The sequence below is a fragment of the Phocoena phocoena genome, chromosome 15, assembly GCF_963924675.1.
Source record: "Phocoena phocoena chromosome 15, mPhoPho1.1, whole genome shotgun sequence".
NCBI lineage: Eukaryota > Metazoa > Chordata > Mammalia > Artiodactyla > Phocoenidae > Phocoena > Phocoena phocoena.
In genome coordinates, this window is record NC_089233.1 from 75,458,717 (window position 1) to 75,479,125 (window position 20,409).

The 20,409-nt window shown below is 45.5% G+C and overlaps 1 protein-coding gene across 4 annotated transcripts in view; it reads left to right on the forward strand.

The window, feature by feature from the left end:
• Positions 1-1,957: 1,957 nt before the first annotated feature.
• ARFGEF2 (ADP ribosylation factor guanine nucleotide exchange factor 2) overlaps positions 1,958-20,409 on the forward strand; it is a 100,021-nt gene continuing 81,569 nt past the window's right edge. For all 4 annotated transcript variants that reach the window (XM_065892493.1, XM_065892491.1, XM_065892492.1 and 1 more), the window contains exons 1-3: positions 1,958-2,078; positions 16,458-16,488; positions 17,150-17,273. In XM_065892493.1, coding sequence (XP_065748565.1) covers positions 1,958-2,078; positions 16,458-16,488; positions 17,150-17,273 — 276 coding nt within the window. The remainder of the gene's footprint in view (positions 2,079-16,457; positions 16,489-17,149; positions 17,274-20,409) is intronic.

Here is a 20,409-nt window from a genome sequence, read left to right on the forward strand (position 1 = left end):
TCTTTCTTTTTTCTTTTGAGATAACATTTATTCATTGAAGTACAGTTGATTTACAATGTTGTGTTAATTTCTGCTGTACAGCAAAATGATTCAGTTATATATATATATATTCTTTTTCATATTCTTTCCATTTTGGTTTATCACAGGTTATTGAATATAGTTCCCTGTACTATATGGTAGGACCTTGCTGTTTATCCATCCTATGCAGACTTCACTTCTTAGCAGGAGGAGCTGCAAAGTCTCCAGACAGCAATGGAATTTATGGCCATGAAACCTTCTACCTAGCTCCAGAACAGGCCCTGGGGATGCAGCCTGCTTCTCTGTGGCCTAAACCCTAGTCAGATGACAAACAAGTCAACAAGTGAAAAAGGTCAGAAAGTGCTGTAGGGAGAGAGGGGCTAATTTAAACACAGTGATCAGGGAGGGCCTCCCTGAGATGTTTGAGCTGAGACCTGAGCATCTGAGCATGTCTGTGTCAGAAGTTTCCGGAGATTCCAAAAAGACACTGCCCTTGCACGCCCAGCAGCACCATGGCTCCCTTGGGGGAGGTGGGCAGCGTGAAAGGAAGGGCTCCAGTGGACAGCACAGAGTGGGCCAGAATCTGTCTCCTTACCCTCATTGGCAGGCTGTGTGACACTGGCCATCTCTGTTTCTTCCCCCTGTCTGATGCCCCCAAGTGGCCCCACCTCACACACTGCACTGGGAGGAACCACAGGTTTATGAAAATAGATGGATACACTCCAGAGGGAGGTGCACTCGGGATGGTCCTTTCTGGCAGCACCACGCACAGATGTGGCACTGGACACACAGAAGTTCACTGGACTGGATGCCAGGAGTCGGGTCTACTCCAGGGACAGGAGGGTTGTGTGGAAGGTGTGTGTCTTGCCACAGGGGTGGTGAAATCCCATTTCTGGAGAGTGTGCGTGAATACACCTCCTTACCATCCCTCTCTCCTCCGCCCTTTCCCTCCACCCTCCACGCCCCCCTCCTTTGCTCTCTCCCTCTCCCAGCCTGTTTCCTTGCCTTTCTCGCCTCCTCCCCCTTCACCTCCCTCCCGCACCATTTCTTTTTCCATTCTGCCTCTCTCTCCTCCTAATTCCCCCCCTTCTCTTTCTTTCCCTCCCTCTCCTCCTCTTTGTTCCCCCTCTCCTCTGCTCTGCTCCCCAACTCTCCTCTTCCTCCCTGCTCTCTCCCTATCTCCCCCTCCCTTTTCCCTCACTTCTCCTCTTACCTTCCCGCCTCCCCTCCTCTCACGCCCGCCCCCCCTCCAATCCTCTAGCTTCCTCTCTTTTCTCCTCACCTCCCCTGACTCCCTAATCACCTCTCTCTCACTCACCAACTTTCTTTCCATCTTCTCTCTCTCCCTCACCTCCTCTCTTTCCTCCTCTTACTCCTTTAGCATCTCTCACTCTCTCTTTTTTTCCAGTCCTCTTGTTCCCTTTCCTTTCTTCCTCTCCTCCGATCTCCTCCACCTCTATCTCTCCTTCTTCATCTCTTCTCAGACCCTGTCATCCCCACTCTCACGTTCCTCATGGCCTTTCTCCTCACTTTCTCTCCTCACACCCCCATCACCACCCCTCCTGCCTGCCACCACCTTTCTTCCGTCCTTCACATGCCCTCCTGCCTCCACCCACTTCTACTCACCTCCCAACTTTGCCCCTTCCTTCCTCCACCCTCGCCCCTCCCCTCCTCGTCCACCTGGCCCCGCCCCGCCCCAAGCCTAGGCCACGCCCCCCAGGGTCACGGAGTCGACGGACGCCGTAGCGCCCCCTCCAGTCACGTGGTCACGTGACGCGCTCCAACATGGCGGCGCCGTGGGTCCGCGGCGTCGCTTCCTGACTGGGCGGCGCGGACGGACGCGGCTGCTGCCGGCGTGGACGCCGGGCCCTCAGCTTCGCTCGCCCGCCTGCTAGCGCCATCCGCCCGCGGGGCTTTTAGCCCCCGTTGGGCCGGGGCCATGCAGGAGAGCCAGACCAAGAGCATGTTCGTGTCCCGGGCCCTGGAGAAGATCCTAGCCGACAAGGAGGTGAAGCGGCCCCAGCACTCCCAGCTGCGCAGGGCCTGCCAGGTGGCGCTCGGTGGGTGAGCCGCCCCGGCCCGGCCCCGCGCCGGCCTCCCCACGCCTGCTGTTACCCCACGGGGCCTCAGCCCGGCCTCCAGGGCGCCACTTCCCCACGACCCCGAGTCCCACCCTACCGCCCTCCTTATTATACCCCGGGAGAAACTGATGCCCTGCCAGCTCGGGACTGGCCCAAGGTCACCTAGCAAGTTGGTGACAGCCAGGGCTGGCTCTCCAGCCTCCCAGCCCAGGGCTCTTGCCACGGCTCCTTGCCGTCCTATTTCCTGGTTCCTTCTCTTGTCACCTTCAGAAGCAGCAGCCCTTGCTCTGAGTTTTTTCTTTACCTGGGTTCTGCTGCTGGTTGGAGTTACCCCATGTGAGCAGAGCCTGTGAGAAGAGCTGCCCAGCTGGTGTAGGGAAACTCCTGAGGCCTGCTTTGGAAGTGTCCAACTGGTGTATGTTTTCCTTTCATTTGGGGATCGCCCATAACTCCCTCCAGGAGGGAATGTAGAGGGCTATCCTGCACCTTCAGGTATTGTAGTGTTAAAGAGATCTGCTCTTTCCTTGCGGTCCACTCAAATAGAGGGTCTGTGAGGGCAGAGACACTTGTTTGTTTTATTCACCGCTGGATCCCCTGCATCTGCAACAGGGCCTAACACGCAGTAGATGCTGACTGAATGGACCCACAGATGATTGAAAGAGGGGAGAAGTCTGATTCATCTCTAGTTAAAACCTTGGTCGTTGATTCCATCATCAACATCCTATCTTTTAGTTTGCCACTCAACAAATATTTATCAAATGCCCACTGGGTGGCAGGCACTGAGGATGCAATGGGGAATGAGACAGACAAGGTATTTGCCCTTACAGAGCTTCTACTCTAATAGGGGAGGCAGAATAAGTAAATTTTAAAATGAATGAGACATTTTTTTGAATGGTAATAAATACTTTTGTAAAAGCAGTTTTAAAAAATTTATTTATTTTGTTTATTTATTTTTGGCTGTGTTGGGTTTTCCTTTCTGCGCACGGGCTTTCTCTAATTGCAGTGAGCGGGAGCTACTCTTCGTTGCGGTGCGCAGGCTTCTCATCGTGGTGGCTTCTTGTTGTGGAGCACGGGCTCTAGGCTTGCAGGCTTCAGTAGTTGTGGCACGCAGGCTCAGTAGTTGTGGCTGGCGGGCTCTAGAGGGCAGGCTCAGTAGTTGTGACACACGGGCTTAGTTGCTCTGCGGCATGTGGGATCTTCCCAGACTAGGGCTTGAACCTGTGTCCCCTTCATTGGCAGGTGGATTCTTAACCACTGCGCCACCAGGGGAGCCCTAAAAGTAATTTTTTCATAATTACCTTACTTCTGTAAAATTTTTTGTAAAAGTAGATGTGATAAAAAGGGCCTGAGGGCTGCTTTCCATAGAGTGGTCAAGAAAGTAATCCTTTCTGAGGAGGTGACATTTGAGCCGAGTACTGAAAGGCAGGAAGTATCCATCACGTGGAATTTCAGGAGAAGAGAGTTCTAGGCCGTGAGGATCAATACATTTGACCAGAGTTGGCATCAAGTTAATTCATCACCCCAATGCCTTTGGTTTGGAATCTGTAAAAAGACCTGTTTTCCCTAACAAGTGACCACGTAAGTGGAAAGTTTGATTTTCTGTCACAGAGTTTGAGGTTACCATCACCTTTCTCCTTTCATTTGGTGCAGGGTATTCTGGGAGTCTTCTCTTGGGGCCTAGGAATGGGTTTGTGAACTTTGCATTTATTTCTCTGGGAAGAAGGCGGTGGCTCTCATCAGCTTCTCAGAAGGGTCTGAGACTCCCTCAAGGATCAAGAACTATTGATACAAAGGTTGTTGCTGCTGAGAAAATCTGGAAACATACTAGTCCTGTGAAATTCAGGATCAATTAGAGGAATTTACTGAAATTTAGATTTGTAAAGCTTTTTTATTCAGGAAACCAAGGCTAACTGTTGGATATTGTTTTATCAGGAATGCAGGATAAGCACTACAAAGCAGTAGTTAGGCAAAAGCCTGGTACTTACAACTCTGCTTGGAAATCTGCCTGCATTCTATCCTCTTAGTGTTACTTTAAGTGAATTGTTGCAGAAGTTTCAAAATAGTTACTTGGCAGAGAAGTTTTCATTCCCCCTTCAGAACACTTAACATCAGATTTTCAGCAAATTGTATATCACTTTGTTGGAACCTACGTATAAAATCGTCACATGGGTCATAGAGGGCCTTAACATTGAGAGCTTTTTATATTTTTTGGATCATGCCTTGTTGAGAAATTCAGATTTTTCCAACCCAAATTGTGGAATGCACATTCAGTGTTTTGGTAGTGAATTGTAAGGAATAGCCTATACTGAAAATATAAATTCTCCATTAAAAATATTTTCTTGTCAAACAATATAGACGAGTTAAATAAAATATCCCATATGATGTTATTTAAGAAAAAAAAGAAATAGCCTATAAAGGAAGTAATCTGACCACAGGTTAATTGAATAGCAAACTGTTATGGTGGCTCATCATCATCAAATTAATTATTACAAGGGAACCTATGTAAAGTGTTAGACTGGCCATCTTTTTTTTTTTTTAAGACAGTACTTGTGTGTCATTGCTGTTAAATAAAAATGACTGCAGAAGAAAGCATATAGCAAAGTATCTGGTGATATTTCACTCTGCATCTCAAGGCCCAGTTTTGTGTCCAGTAAAAGTAGCTGAAACAAGCCTGTGTACGAAACATTGCAATGTGGTGAGCATTTTAGAGATTGCCATGTATAGATTATTACTCATTTTGAAAAGAGGAGCTGTAAGTGACTGCTCAAAGTTGAAATGTTTGAACGATAGGAACACTTCCAGGAAACAGCTTCTGTGACCTTCCACCAGTTGTAGCATATTAGAGGGAGGGGATCAGGGATGCAGGGGCTGTGTAGTGTAGGGATTTGGAGTGTGTTCTGTGGACTCAAGACTGCCCGGGTTCAGATCCCTTGCCTTCTACTTGCTATCTTTGTGAACTTGGACAGATCTTATAGCTTCCTGATGGGGTTATTATAAAGGTAAAGTTAGGGGGCTTCCCTGGTGACGCGGTGGCTAAGAATCTGCCTGCCAATGCAGGGGACACGGGTTCGAGCCCTGGTCCGGGAAGATCCCACATGCCGCAGAGCAACTAAGCCCGTGAGCCAGAGCTACTGAAGCCCGTGCGCCTAGAGCCTGTGCTCCGCAGCAAGAGAAGCCACCGCAATGAGAAGCCCACTCACCGCAGTAAAGAGTAGCCCCTGCTTGCTGCAACTACAGAAAGCTTGCGCACAGCAATGAATAAATAAATAAAATAAATAAATTTATTTTAAAAAAAAGATAGTTGACGTGTGCAAAAAACTTGACATGTAGTAGGTGCTCTGTAAAGGCTTGCTCTGTTATTTATTATTTTAAGCTGTGAGAAACCACAAGACACTCTAAGCACCCTGGCTTGATGTTAACTTAGGTTGGTTCCTCGTTCAAGAATGACTTATTGCTCTATTTGGTTTGTAGATGCAATAAATAGGAATGTAATTACACGACTGAAAGGCTGTGTTTATTAGAGTGTTAACTCACTAAGCTCAATGAAGACAAGGGTTGTTCCTTGTAAAAACAGTGATTATCAGGATGGAATAGGTTTGGAGTAATCTCAGGGATTCATCTTCACTAAATGCCAGATGCGTAGATAGGGTCTCTGCCCAATTAGAGGATCATGGCCTTCCAGCCTTTACTGAGAAATCAGAAGCGCCTGTGAAAGTATTCATCACCCCAAGGACGTTGTTGCTCTTTACTTTCTTAATGAAGTTTTTATATATATTAATAGTCTTGAACCTTTCAGCCCTCCAGTTGGGGTACATAATTACATTTTTAAACCTCCCTTTCACAGCGGTCTTATTTAAGAGCCATTCTCTCACATGGTCTCTTTAAATTATATTTCTGTCCTTAAACTCTATCAAGTTTAGAGACTTGAGAAAATAAGCTGAGTGGTTTCGAATGGTGTGGAAAAATCTGGAAATCTTGAAAACTTTAACTGAATTGTTTTCACAGTAGTCTTCATATATGGTAGGAGATTCGGTATCTTATTTAATAATTTAAGACCCACAAAGTGCCAAGTAGGGGCTGAGTGCTCTGTAATTGCCAATTGTCATTAAACATACCTATGTTTTTCATACGAAATTGAGTGACTTTAATTTTTAGAGCAGTTTTAGGTTCACAGCAAAATTGCCTGGGAGGTGCAGAGACTTCCCATATTCCCCTCCCTGCCTGCCCTCGTGCATGGTCTCCGCATTACCAACATCCCTCACCAGAGTGGGGTGATTATATAGTGATGAACCTAACTCTGACGCATCATTATCACCCAATTGAGTGAGTGACTTTTTTTTTTAAATAAATTTATTTATTTTATTTATTTATCTTTGGCTGCATTGGGTCTTCGTTGCTGTGTGCGGGCTTTCTCTAGTTGTGGCGAGCGGGGGCTACTCTTCCTTGCGGTGCATGGGCTTCGCATTGCAGCGGCTTCTCTTGTTATGGAGCACGGGCTCCAGGCGCACAGGTTTCAGTAGTTGTGGCTCGTGGTCTCTAGAGCGTAGGCTCAGTAGTTGTGGCCCATGGGCATAGTTGCTCTGCGGCATGTGGGATCTTCCCGGACCAGGACTTGAACCCGTGTCCCCTGCATTGGCAGGTGGATTCTTAACCACTGCGCCACCAGGGAAGCCCAAGTGAGTGACTTTTTTAAATCACGTTATATAATAGCTATATGATATCAACCATGTACTGAGCACTTCTGTGTTCCAGGCACCGTGCCATACGCTTCACATGCAGTTTAGTTCTTACTATTATTATCCTCATCGAAGGCCTTAAGAACTTGGCTGACGTGACTTAACCAGAAGCAGTGGAGCCAGGCTGTGAACACTGGCAGTCTGGCTCCAGAGCCCAAGATCTTAACTATTACTACCATTGCTCCTCCATACAAAAGTTCTTATGTTGTATAAAATACTCATTGGAGTCTTAAACAATCATTGTATTGGCAGTGAAGTTTCTATGCAGTGAACTTTTGGTGATGTTTCAGTAAGTAGAGCATTCAATAAGTAAAGAGACCGTATTTTTTGTAGTTGAATTTTGAGATGTAGTATTTGAAAGCCTCTAATCAAAAAGATCACAGCTTTTTCTCTGCAGCTTTTTACTGCTTATGTCTTTGGTTTAATTTACGGACTAACAGGAAGAAAGAAATGAAGTTAAAGAGCTGGCTTCCCATGAGTTTCATTTGAGGTATTAAATCTTGCTGATTTATGACCTCTCTCTACATCAGCAGTAAACTCTTCTATTCATTCTGGAGTTGTGACGTGTGATTGATGTCCGTCTTTGGGTACAGCAGGCAAAGGGAAACCAAAGCTCAGAGGGCAACTTGCCCACATCTGCACATCCAGGTGGGCAACAACTGCAACGGGTAGCTGACATATAAATCATAAAATCCACTTTTAGATTTGCTACTCTGTTTAATATACGGGATTTAGAGACATGTGGGTCATTGGTGATCTTAGCTTGAGCTGTTTTGGTGGCACGCTGAAGGTGAAAACCAGTCTGGAGTGGGTTGAGGTGTGAGTGGGAGGTGAGGAAATAGACTGTGAGCGCACGCAACTCTTTACCAAGGTTTGGCTATGCTGTTAAGGGGAGGAGGGAGATGTGGCTCATGGGGGTTCTTTGGTTTTTTCTTTTTCTTTTTTTAAAGGTAGAAAAGACTCAAACTTGTTTAAATGTCATTAGGATGAAGCCAATTAAGGGAGTATATTCATAAATTTTAGTTGCATGTTAATATACAAAAAACATTCAGCATTCACATGTCCATATAATATATGGTAAATGGCTTTTCCCTGCATACGATGTTGTTGTTCTTCTAACTCATGTGTTTGAAATAACTGTTCTCATTATTAGGAGGAACGTAAGTGCAAAATTTGAAAAATACCAAAAATATCCCTAAATTGTCATAAAGTAAGGCTTTCAATTGAAACACAAAGTAAAACCTTTAATGTTAGCAAAGTCGGGTGTTTTGATTAGACATCTTGTTTATATGTGCTGTAGATTATAAAAATTTTGAGAAATAATAGGACTTGGGACCCTGACATTACTTTTTGTTGAAAAGCTTTATAGTGATTCTGCAGGAGGAGGTTCTCTGTCTAGAAGCAGCACTAAAAATTGAATTTTGATTATTGAAAAGCATTTATTTGTTGGATTGGCAGAAAATTCATTGGGAGCTGTGTTTGAAACTTTGCTTATTGATTGGTCTTGTGATCCTGGACTAATCATTTAGCTTCTCGGAGCCTTGGTTTCCTGGGATGAGAAAGGTGATAATGCCTGTGCCACAGGATTGTTGTAAAGGTTGTATGAACTAACGCAACAAATAACTGACACCGTATCTGGCACCTAACAAATGACCTACTAAAATTCAGAGGCATTGGTGTTACCATATTTAAAGGAGAAGGAACTGAATACTTGTTCTTCCTGCCTCCCTTATTGTTTGGTTTATGGACATCTTTGCTGGTCTCTGACATTTCGACACTGGTGAGGCAAGTGGTTGGAAAAATTTAGAGCTCTGTCCTGTACTTGTAAATCTCAGGGGAAACCGTAAGCAGTGCTGGGGAAAACAGTGAGACCATTCTTTACGGAAAAGAGCAAACTTGTGAAAACGTGTGCTTAATCAGCAAGTACATGGAGTCTCCCATATAAATAGCTCAGAGCTGTAGTGAGTTCTTTCTCACCAGGCTGAGGGGGCCTGCCTGGAAAATACTTGACTTTCTTTCCAGCAAGGTTATCTTAGAAAATACTTAACTGTTTGCGAATTCATTCCTGGAGCCTTCCTATAAGAAGCTTCTTTGGGTTTACTGTCTTGGTTGTAAATGAGTCTTTTAGCTTTTTTATTAGGTATTTCATTAGGTTTTATAGACTTGTGGGGAGAACAGCCTTCTTGTGCTAGGACCTAGAATTCTTAAATTTTCCCTCTGTCCTAAGGAGTAGTCAGTGCATACTTGTTCTCTATATAGTCCTTCTGACTAAACCAGGGTGACATTCATTCAGAAGATATTTATTTGGGTGTCATACCAGGTGTCATGATGCAAGGAAAACAAAACAAACAAAGACCCTGTTCTCATGGTGTTTGCAGTTAATGGGGAAGAAGGGGACTATTCAGATGATCATGTCCTCTGAGTCATACTAACAACCTGACAACTCCTATGAAGGAGAGGAACCTGGTCCCACAAGGGGAGTGGACAAAGGGATGAAGGAAAGCTTCCCTGAGGAAGTCTTGAGAGCTGAATGATAAATAAAAATTAAATAGGTTAGAGTGAGAGGCATTATGGCAGCAGGAGGGGGAACAGCATATGCAAAGGCCCTGTGTCAGAGAGGAATATGACGGTTACGGAAACTAAAAGGTACAACAGCCTGTGAATCTGTAGTTACCTCAAAATTTTTAAAAAGCTTTAATAATAATTTTTTAAAAAGAAACTAAAAGAGGCCACTGTGTGGTTGCAGCATGGCAAATGAAGGGGGAGAGGTTTTGGGGATAAGGTGGGAGAGGTAGTCCAGGGTCCTACCATGCAAGATCTTGGAGGTTATGTTGAGGAGTTTGACTTTTAGACCAAAAGCAGTGAGATAACACTGCAGAGTTCTAAACAGGGAAGAAGGTGATGGGATAAACAGGTTTGTATTTTGGAAAGATCACTTTAGCCATTATGTTCAGAACATCTTCGAGGAAAACCAGAGGGACTGCCCAGGGACCAGTGAGAAGGCAGTTACCATCATCCAAGGGAGAGACGCTGGTGGCCTGGACTTAAGTAGTGACAGTAGTAACAGAGTAAAGTGAATGTATCCCCACTTGTTCAGAAGGTAAAACTAAGAAAACCTGGTGATGGATTGGGTAAGAACACGAGAAAGTGGATCAGTAAAGCTGACTCTTAAGTTTCTGACTCACGCAACTGGATGGATAGTGGTGCAGTTCTTTTAGATGGGAGTGGGAAGACCATCTAGGGAGAGGTGGGTGGAGGAGCTTGATCTGAGTTGGGACTTGGATGTGTTGAGTTTCACCTGCCTTTGAGCATCCAGTTGGACAGGTGGAATAGGAAGTGGATGGGTGTACGAGCCTTGTGTTCATAAGTCAGGCCGGCACCGGAAATCAAGATTTGGGGGTCATCCGAGCCCAGGTGGGAATTGAAGATGCAGTTGAGGCTGCGAAGGCCTGTGGGGGAGAGTGTACAGAAAAGAAGAGGCAGGAGAGCCTGGGCCCGAGGAACCCTGGCCTACCTGGCTGGGCAGAGGAGGCTGAGTCTACCAAGGAAATGGAGAAGAGATGGGACAAGAAGCAGAGGGCGGATGAAAACGGGTGCTTATGAAGCCGGAAGTCGAGAAAATTTCAAGGAGGGGGAGGTCAGTCAGGTCAAATGCTGCAAGGCGGTCAGATGGCAACTGGAAAATTGCCCATCAGATTTAGAGACATGCGGGTCATGGGTGACCTTAGCTTGAGCTGTTTTGCTGATGCAGTGAAGGTGAAAATCAGACTGGAATGGGTTGGGGCATGCATGGGAGGTGAGGAAACAGACACAGCTCTTTCCAGGGCTTTGCCTGGGGTGTGAAGGAGAAGATGGAGATGTGGATCGTGGGAGTTTTTGGTTTTATATTTTTCTTTGTTTAAAGGTAGAAGAGGCTTGAACTTGTTTAAATGTCATTGGGAAGGGAGCCAGTTAAGGGAGAGGTTAAATAATGCAAGAAAGAGAAAGGACAGTTTATTCATTCAGCAAATACTGAGTGCCTGCTCTGTCTAGGAATTCCTAGATAATGGGGATTCAGCAGTGAACAAAACAGACGGAAGTCTCTGTTGTCACAGAGTTTATATTCTACTGGGGAAGATGGAGAATAAGTGAATTGATACAAAGTATGTCAAGGGTGATAAATACTGTGATGAAAAACTAGGAAAAATCGGTGTAAAGTGAAAAAATAAAGCAGGTAAGGTGGTCCAGAATCACAAGGAGGGCAGTTTTAGGTGGTGAAGGAAGGCCTCTCTGAAGAGGTGACATTTGAACAGCCATCTGAAGGAAGGGAAGAGTGAGTCTTGTGGATATCTGGGGAAGGGAGGGCATTCCAGGTGGCAGGAAGAGCAAGTGCAAAGGCCCTGAACAGGACAGGCAACAAGTAAGCTGGGGGTGGGGTGGTAGGAGGTGAGATCAGAGGGATAGCAGGGGGCCAGATGTTTTAGAGGCTTGGAGGCCAAGTTCAAGATTGTGAGTTTTTACTCTGTGAGATGAGAAGCCAGTGACATTTTTTGCAAAGGAGCAGATGTTAATCAGATTTACATTATGATGGTTATGGATAATCTATTTTGAGCAGATGTAATCTGATTTACATTTTAAGGGAATCCCTCTGGCTGCTGTGTAGACAAAGATGTGGGCCGGGAGGAAGGGTGAGAGCTGAAGCTGTGAGACCAGTTAAGAAAGAGGCTCGTAGTCGAGGTGGGAGATGATGGTGGCTTGGTATGGGGTAATGGGGGTGGTCCAGCATATGAGAAGTGATCAGATTCTAGGTAGTTCCTCAGGAGGCAGTAGGGATGGGAGACTGCAGAGTTGGAGGGGCTCGACACTGTTTTCTAGCAGGAGAGAGTGCAGGCTGGGTACAGAAGTAGGTGAGTTTGTAGATTGGCCAACAGGAAGTTGAGGGAATCTCCTCGTGTTGCTTCTAATTTCTGCATGAAATAAGCTGCTCCATCGGTTGTGAGTAAAGATGAATGGTGATGACTAGGAGGGAGAGATGGGGTATTTGAAGAGAGTAGAGAAATGTGCAGTAGTCTTTGTGGAGAGTTGGAGGTGGTGAGCTTAACTGGCAGTATTTAGGGTTCCATTGTGGTTGGTGATTAGGGCCTTTATAGACCTACCAACTTGCCCTGTAGTCAGAGGTCTAGTCGTTAGGTGGAGACAGGTCAGAGGAGAGGGTCATGTAATCTAAGTTTTGGATTTTGCCAGAAGTTAAGACTAAAAGTCAGAGAGAGTCAAGCCTATTGTTTGGCTGTCATTCAGATAACAATCCTGTAATGGGACCCATCCTGGAAAATGAAAAGAGGGGAAAGCTGACAAGTTCTTGGCCTTGTCAGGTCTGACAGGCCAAAGAAGGGTCCTACTGGGAGCAGTTAGTGGGTCATCTGGAAGGAAAGGAGGTTGTGGGCGGAGAACAGGCAGCAGCTAGAAGTAGCACAGTTCCAAACAGGGACAAGATTCAGAGTGTGGCCAGCCACGCCAGGCTGACTTGGGGTGGAGGAGGAACTGAGGGTAGTGTTGGTTTGCATAGTAGAGAGGGATATGCAGATCAGATGTGTGAGGGGAGGTGAAGGTTCCACGGGATGTCGTGGGGCTTTGGGGGGTTGACCAGGGATGGCATTGTTGAGCTTGGTCGTGGTCATTGTTGGACTTAGCTTGGGAGTGGAGCAGAGAATGTGAGCTGGTGCCAAAGTCATTGATGAATGGGGAGGTGTGAACCGAGGTTCCTAACTGATAGCGATGGCCAGGAAGGATTTCCCAGGAAGACAGCATGGCTTTTCAGGTGCAGCTGCCCCACCCCACTCAGGTCTGGCTCCTTTCCAGCCTGCTTATTTATTGCTGCTAATTGCCCAGTTGGCTGTTGGGAGAGCAGTGCATGTTAAAAGGCAGGGCAATAAACTGGAGCAAGTGTGCCCACTCCTCCTCCCTCACCCATCCTCCTCTTTGGCTCTGGAGCAGACAGCCTGGGTGTGAATCCTGTAGTGGCACTTCCTACTGTGACTGTGGGCAGGTGACTTCACCTCTCTGTGTCCAGATTCCTCACTGTATATGGTTAGGAGATGAGTCTCTTGTCTTCCTGAGTTGTAAGGAGGACCAAATGGGCACCTGCCCCTAGCGAATGTCAGCAGTTATTATGATGATTTGTGTTCCACTGATTTTCTTCTTTCCCTTGGCTTTCCGTCGTTCCACCGATGGCACTAGAGATTTTGCACTATTACTGACTCCTGTTTTAAGATAAGAGCAAGAGAACGGACATTTATTGACCACCTGTGTATGCCTGACACTGCCTTAGCCATCAATACTTCGGGTTTGTTAAAAGAATTACCTACACCCAACTGCCTAGTTACAGTCTCTGGAGCATATGGGGCTGCTTTTTATCATCCTCATTTTTTTTAGAGTAAGACATCAAGATTCAGGGAGGTTTAATAAACTACCTGGCATCATTCAGCTAATAGATGTCCATTTTCTTTCGGAACTTCCAACCCATTTCTTGTCTTTCACCACACCAGGCTATGTCAAGTGTTCTGTGGGACCCCATGCCACACACCTTTTCCCTGTTTGTTTGTTTTTTCCCTGCCTCTTTTTTTTTTTTTTTTGGCCACGCTGCATGCAGCATGTGGGATATGGGATCATAATTCCCTAACCAGGGATCGAGCCTGTGCCCCCCGCAGTGGAAGCACGGAGTCTCAACCACTGGACCGCCAGGGAAGTCCCCTGCCTCTTTTCAATGGAAAAAAATATTGTATTATCCAAATATATCTAGAAGCCACCTGTTGGGTCAGACTGTATGGAACTACTACCCTCAAGCCATTTCCAGCTTTCCTGTGGCTCCTGCTCATCGTCTCTGCCCCTGCCCTGGCCCCAGCCCCCACTAATGCTTGCCTGGGTTATTAGCAGCAGCCTCTTGATTGGCTTCCCTGCTTCTGTGCTGTCCACCCTCCTCTTTATACTCAAAACTGCAGCCAGAGGGATCTGTCCAAACATAGGTCTGCTCAGGCCCCTCCTCCACTGCCCTCCAGGGGCTTCTCCTTATCTGGACCCCTACTGGGCCTTGTGGAGAGGATTTTTCACATTTTTTTTCTTTAACAAAGAATGTTCTAGAGAGTGCAACAATTCCTCATACTTGTGGGAATACTTAAGTATAGATTAAGAAGACTAAAGGAAATCTGTGATCACGTGTTTTGTGAAGATCGCAGTTTCTTGGTCTTCTGCAGTAGGTACTGCTCACTGTGGAGGGCTATGCCCTGCCCTGCTCAAGTCACACTGGCCCTTGTTCATTCCCATCGGAAAACCAGGGTGCACCTTCCTGTGGTCCTGTCCCATCAGGCCAGAAAAAGAGGTGGGGAGATTCCAGAGCCTGGGTTGTAAATAGGCTCCCCGAGGCTGGATGAGGGATGTTCGTACTACAGAGCAGTACGAACATCACAGCATTCACGCTTTGAATTAATGATGCAAAACCAGTGTTTATATTGTTTCGCACTTACAGGTTACGGAGTAATTCGACATGCTTATTTGAGAGCCAAGTTACCCAAGAGGTTACGAACACAGGCTTGGGAGCCTAATTTTCTGGGTTCAAGTCGCAGCTCCACCTCTCACTGACTTGTAACCTTTCTGGATCTTGTCTCTTCATCTGTAAGATATAGCAGAGTTTGGCCTCGAACCCTGGTCCTCTGGCTCCTTAGTTGCTCTTTGTTCTTTGGCAACGTTTTGCTTGTATAAAACGGGGATGTTTTGTTTTCCTTGTGCTGGTCATAGTCCTTTATCCCCTGCAGTTAGTTTTCCGCTGCCAGTGAATTTCTTTCTCCTTGATTCTTCCCTCTCCCTTAAGACAAAGGTTGCAAACTGGTAGTGTAAGGTCAGGACAGCCTGCAAACGAGTTTCATTTGAGAATAATTTTTTTTTTTTTTTTTTTTTGGCCATGCCTCGCGGCTTGCAGGATCTTAGTTCCCTGGCCAGGAATGGAACCAGCACCCCCTGCAGTGGAAGTGTGGTGTCTTAACCACTGGATTGCCAGGGAAGTCCCTGAGCATAATTTTTTTAAACAGTTGAAATTACTTCCAATTACAGTTGGAGTTTTCGCTTAAAATCCAGATTTTGACTTCTGGAAAAAATCAGAACAATGGGCACTTCTGGGCTCAATCAGCTGGGACTGAGACTCTGCTGTACTCCATGCCCTGTTGGGTGGGGAGGGGGTCCTCCCTGCCGCTGATGTCTTCTACCCACCTGTGTCTCTCCAGGAGGTTTCCTGCCTGGCCTCCATAGGTCTTTGATTTGATTACCCTTAGTGCCTCAGTGAGTAAGTAGCAATCCTGGTGATTGATTTGTCAACTGGTGGGTTGACACCAGTGGCATTCTAGAACAGACTATTTTAGAGCTCAGAGGTCAGCACAGACTCTAACAAATGCCTGATTGCTTCAGATACACTTAACAGCTAAACTTAACTCTAATAAGGTAACCATGACTGGAAGGAACCCTTGCATTTGAGTTCCGGCATCAGTGCCCCTCTGACACGTCACACAGTGACAGATAATATTACCACCAAGCAGAGTCTTGACATTATCCATGTTGATTTCTGCAAGCTGAAAGCTTGGCCACCAGCCTCCTGGGCTGGATTTCCCGGGCCACTCCCACAGCCTGGGGCCTCAGCTAGAGGAGGCCAGAGCTACTTCCTGAGTGGATTCTTGTCCCAGAGGAGCAGGAACCATGCCACAGAGCTCTCTTTAGCAGAACCTGTGTGTCACAGGCCTTGTGGTCCATGAGCGAAATGTTTGATATTAGTCATCTGGTGTTCCTCTTCTGTTTTCTTATGTGTGTAGTAAGAGGACATTGAAAGAGTGGCTTGAAGGTTAAAATTGCCACCTCTAGTGAGTCCAGTTACTCGGTTTTCACTTCCTAAAGGTCAGTCTAGAATAGAGTTGTCCAGGAAAAGGAAACTTGTCACTTCCAGAACTGTGTTCTGGGGTTGCTAGGATAACTAATGCCATATCCAAACCACTGGCTCTCAAGAGATTGTGTGAAGAAGGCTGGCCTTTTGGAGGTTATCTGAATACATGGCATTCAGGTAGACATGTTTCACTGGCCTGCTTTGATAATACCGCGAGCCTGCCAAGCCTGACATGTAGGAATGCATTCGACTGACTAAGTGGCTGTGGGGGAGTCCGGCGTGTTTAGATATAGGATGTTCTTGTCTCAATGGCACAAAATCTTGTTCTCCTGGAAATAAGATGATCTCTCTTTGAGACTGTGACTTCTGAGTGTTGGCACTATTCCATAACTGTAACCATGTAGTTGTTGTACCCTCCATGGTAAAGGTTTATAAATTAACTTTAATTCATAAAAATTATATATGACTTAGCACAATATAAATGTACTTAATGCCACTGAACTGTACACTTAAAAATAGTTAATGTGGTAAATTTTGTGTTACACATATTTACCACAATTTTTTTAAGTGCTAAAGAAAAAGTATATATACTTACAGAAAATGTGGGAAAGAGAAAAAGATCATCATCCCCCTACTTAGATAGCTTTTAGTATTTTGTTATATTTGTTTTTTTTAATATACATATTGCATACTCCTAACATGCCTTTCTTTCTTCCCCACCAGATGAAATTAAAGCAGAAATAGAAAAGCAAAGGTAAGCCTGGGCATGTTCTCCTTGCTGAAGTGCAGTATGAAGGGAGTAGTAGGTGGTGGCCCTGGGAACCCCTTTCTCTGCATGTTTTCCCATATTTCTGATCCTCGGGTGGCACACACTCTCCTAGCACAGCGCTGGGCACGTGGCAGGACTTTGTATGTGTTTGAACTGATACCGAGTTAACAGGTTACTGGCTCAACAGCTGCATATTTGGAGGAAAGGATAAGGAAGGTCAAGTTAATGCTGTTGTACCTTCTCTTGACAGGAGAGGCAAAGCCCTTGTCTCTTGTATGTCATGCTTCCTCAGGCAGGAGGGCAGCTTGTTCTGTTAAGGGGCTGCTCCTCATCTTCATAGTAATGAAGCCAGTGAGTCCCATTTCAGAAATACAGCTCTGACGTGGCAGGTGCCAGGATTCAGTCCAGGCCGCTGTCGATACAGCTTGCTCATCAGAGACCTTTTTCTCTGCCTGTGGCCCCTTGGTGTTTTTTCCTAATGCATGTATTTAAACTTTTCATTGTCTAGCCCCACAGATGCAGTTTGCAGGCACTTTTAATTAAATGATTGCAAGTGGGATGGGAAGTTAGAGTGGGGGGTAGGAAAAGCAGGCTCTTTTTTTTTTTTTCATTTCCCCTCTCCGGCCCTCTCCTGCTTTTTTCCTAGGCTTGGTGCTACCGCACCACCAAAGGCAAACTTCATTGAAGCTGACAAGTATTTCCTTCCATTTGAGCTGGCTTGCCAGTCCAAGTCCCCACGGGTGGTCAGCACATCCCTCGACTGCTTGCAGGTACCATGTTTCACCTTGGTGGTATAAAGGATGTTCTCTCAAGCCACAGGTAGTCCTTTGCACAGGAGCTGTGCCCGTAACCCCCTGGTACTCAGAATGCTTCCAGAGGTGATGGAGAAAGGAGCATTTCAGCTCATTCTTTTTTTTTTTTTTTTTCGGCATGCGGGCCTCTCACTGTTGTGGCCTCTCCCGTCGCGGAGCACAGGCTCCAGACGTGCAGGCTCAGCGGCCATGGCTCACGGGCCCAGCCGCTCCACGGCATGTGGGATCTTCCCGGATCGGGGCATGAACCCGTGTCCCCTGCATCGGCAGGCGGACTCTCAACCACTGCACCACCAGGGAAGCCCTTCAGCTCATTCTTTATGGAGGTCTTGTGAGGGAGGGAAGAATGAGAGGTCTGACCTTTTTACCTAAAAAAGAATTTGTTTCTCTCGAAGTATTTTGTTGATCTCTCTTATGTATGTTTTCCTAAATGAAACCTTTAGCATTGATTGGAATATTTGGTACATATGCGGGTACATAAGATATTTAATGCTACTTCTTTATTGATGGCATTAATATTCATAATGCGAAGTAGAGAAATAGATATCATCGACTCTCATTATTTGTGGTGATGGTCTATAAAGTTGCTGTGAACACGGAATTAGCAAACCCTGAAGCATTGTTCCTGGAGGGAATACAGGGCTAGGTTCCTGTGAGCCTCTCTGGTCACGTGTTCATCAGCTGATCAGTACATAACTTTATTCTTTGTGTGTTTCTGTTTAAAGACACCTTATTTAATATATATTGTTGATTTGTTAGCATTGAACTTATGGTCAACAGCACTATGACACATGCCTGAACAAAGCTGATCACACGTCATTTCTCTGTAGGGCACATCCTACAGAGACAGCACTAGACAGCACTTAGCACTGTGCATGGGGGCCATTTTAAATGGCGAAAACACCAACGAAAAGGACAAAAATATGAAAACCATGGCAATAAATAGATCACAAGAAAGACACTGTTTACGGTATGAGAGGTGAAACAAGAAGGCAGAGCGTCTCCTTGTTTGACCTTAGCCAGGAACTTGTGCATCAAGTGATTCAAATTTTTCACTGCGCTGCAGGTGTCCGCAAGTGACCACAAAAGCGTCCCAAATATTGACTGGGGACTTACAAATTTTAGTGAGCGGGCACTCACAAGTACAAACCTGTGAATAATGAGGATCGACTGTACTTAGGGCCATAAGTAACCTTGTTATAAGTTACTTTTTACTGGTGAAAAAGCAGCAGTGGAGAAATTAGGGTGACTTGTCCAATGACGTGCAGATAGTGAGGGACAGAAACAGGACTGCAACTTGGGCTTCTTAATTCCCAGTCCAGCATTCTTGTATTTTTCATAAGATCTACTCATGAAGCTTCCGGTTACCTCAGAAACATTTGTTTTTAACCCCAGTGGGCAACCTACAGCAGTGAAAAGAGCTTGATAAATTTTAAAAAATACAGTGGAGAGAGCCACAATTTATCAGTACTTTCTAGAACAGGAATAGTGAATAGGTTCTATATTTTATTGCTTGGAAGCTGTGTTGAAAAAATACCTGGAACCTCATCTGGGTTTCTTGAGAAACTGCCATGATTGATTGGTTACGTCTGCTGAGGAACAGGACTGCCAAGTGGCGGTGGGCATGCCACATCTTTGGCATCTCTAGTCTAATATTTACTCTATTAATTTCTCTTGTTTGATATATCTCTACTTGAAAATTGATGAGAGTTTCTTCACAGAAGCAGCTCTTCTAAATGAAAAGCCATGTTCTCATTCAGTTTAATTCTGTACAGATTGTCCTATGTGGAACATGTAATGAGCCAAGAATTTTCAAGTGGCAGGCTCGAATCCTACTTCTCTCCGAAAATATTTGTTGCTGTGAACATTTTCAGAGGAAATTTGGCATAATTAGCTGTTTTGTCCTCATGTTAAGGTTTAGTTTGGAAGCTGGTGCTGATAGTTAACATTATTGGTGTCCTAAACAATGCCAGTGTATTAAGCACTCAGCCTGAGCTGGGCCCTGTGCTAAGTGCTTTATCCCCATCATCGTGTTTAATCTTCCCGACAACCACCTGAGGTTCCTACTCTCATCCTCATTTTAGAATCAATGAAACTGAGGCTTGGAGAATAAAATGACCAGCCCTGCCAAGTTCCCCTGGCCAGGCAGTGATGGGATTGGGTGGGTGTCTAGGACTTGTTTACCCCAAGCCTATGTTTAATCAGGGGTCCTTAAACTACGCCATGAGCCAAATCTGGCCTGCAGCCTGCTTTGGTAAATAAAGTTTTATTGGAGCATAGCTGCCTTAATCTGTTCAGACCGATATAGCAGAATACCACAGACTGGGTGGCTTAAACAAGGGACATTTATTTCCTACAGTTCTGGAGGCTGGGGAGTCCAAGATAAAGTACCAGCTGATTAAGTTCCTGGTGAGCCGTCTCCCTGATTTGTAAATGGCCAAGTTCTCACTGTGTCCTCACGTGGCAGACAGAGCAAGCTAGGTGTCTGGTCTCTTCCTATAGGGCATTAATCCCATCATGAGGACCCCACCCTCATGGCCTCATGTAAACTTAATCACCTCCCAAAGGCCCCACCTCCTAATACCATCATATTGAGGGTTAGGACTTCAACATAGGAATTGCAGAAACAGAAACATTCAGTCCATAACACCAGCCATGCCCTTTCGTTGATGTATTATCTATATGGCTGCTTTCCAGCTACTACAGCTGAGTTGAAGAGTTGGAACGGAGACCATGTGACTTCACAGCCTAAATATTTAGCATGTGGTCCTCTACAGAAAAAGGCTGCTGACCTCTGCTCTTAACTACTACCCTGTAGTCTGGCCTCTTTAATTAAAAATATGCTGTGTTTTCCTGGAAATAGTCTGTTTCTGGAACTCTGTGTATGTGTGAGTATGGTTTCTGATGGAAACATTGACGTTCTGCTATACTTCAGCGACTTGAGTGCAGTACCTGTCTTGAGGCTTTTGGCATGTGGTTCACTCTCTTTTTCAGAATGGAAGTTCTCTGTAATTTGATAGGTACACTAAGATTTCTTTGGTTAGTATACAAAATGCAAAATGTATCGTCCTTTTTATGACATTAGAAAGTGGCT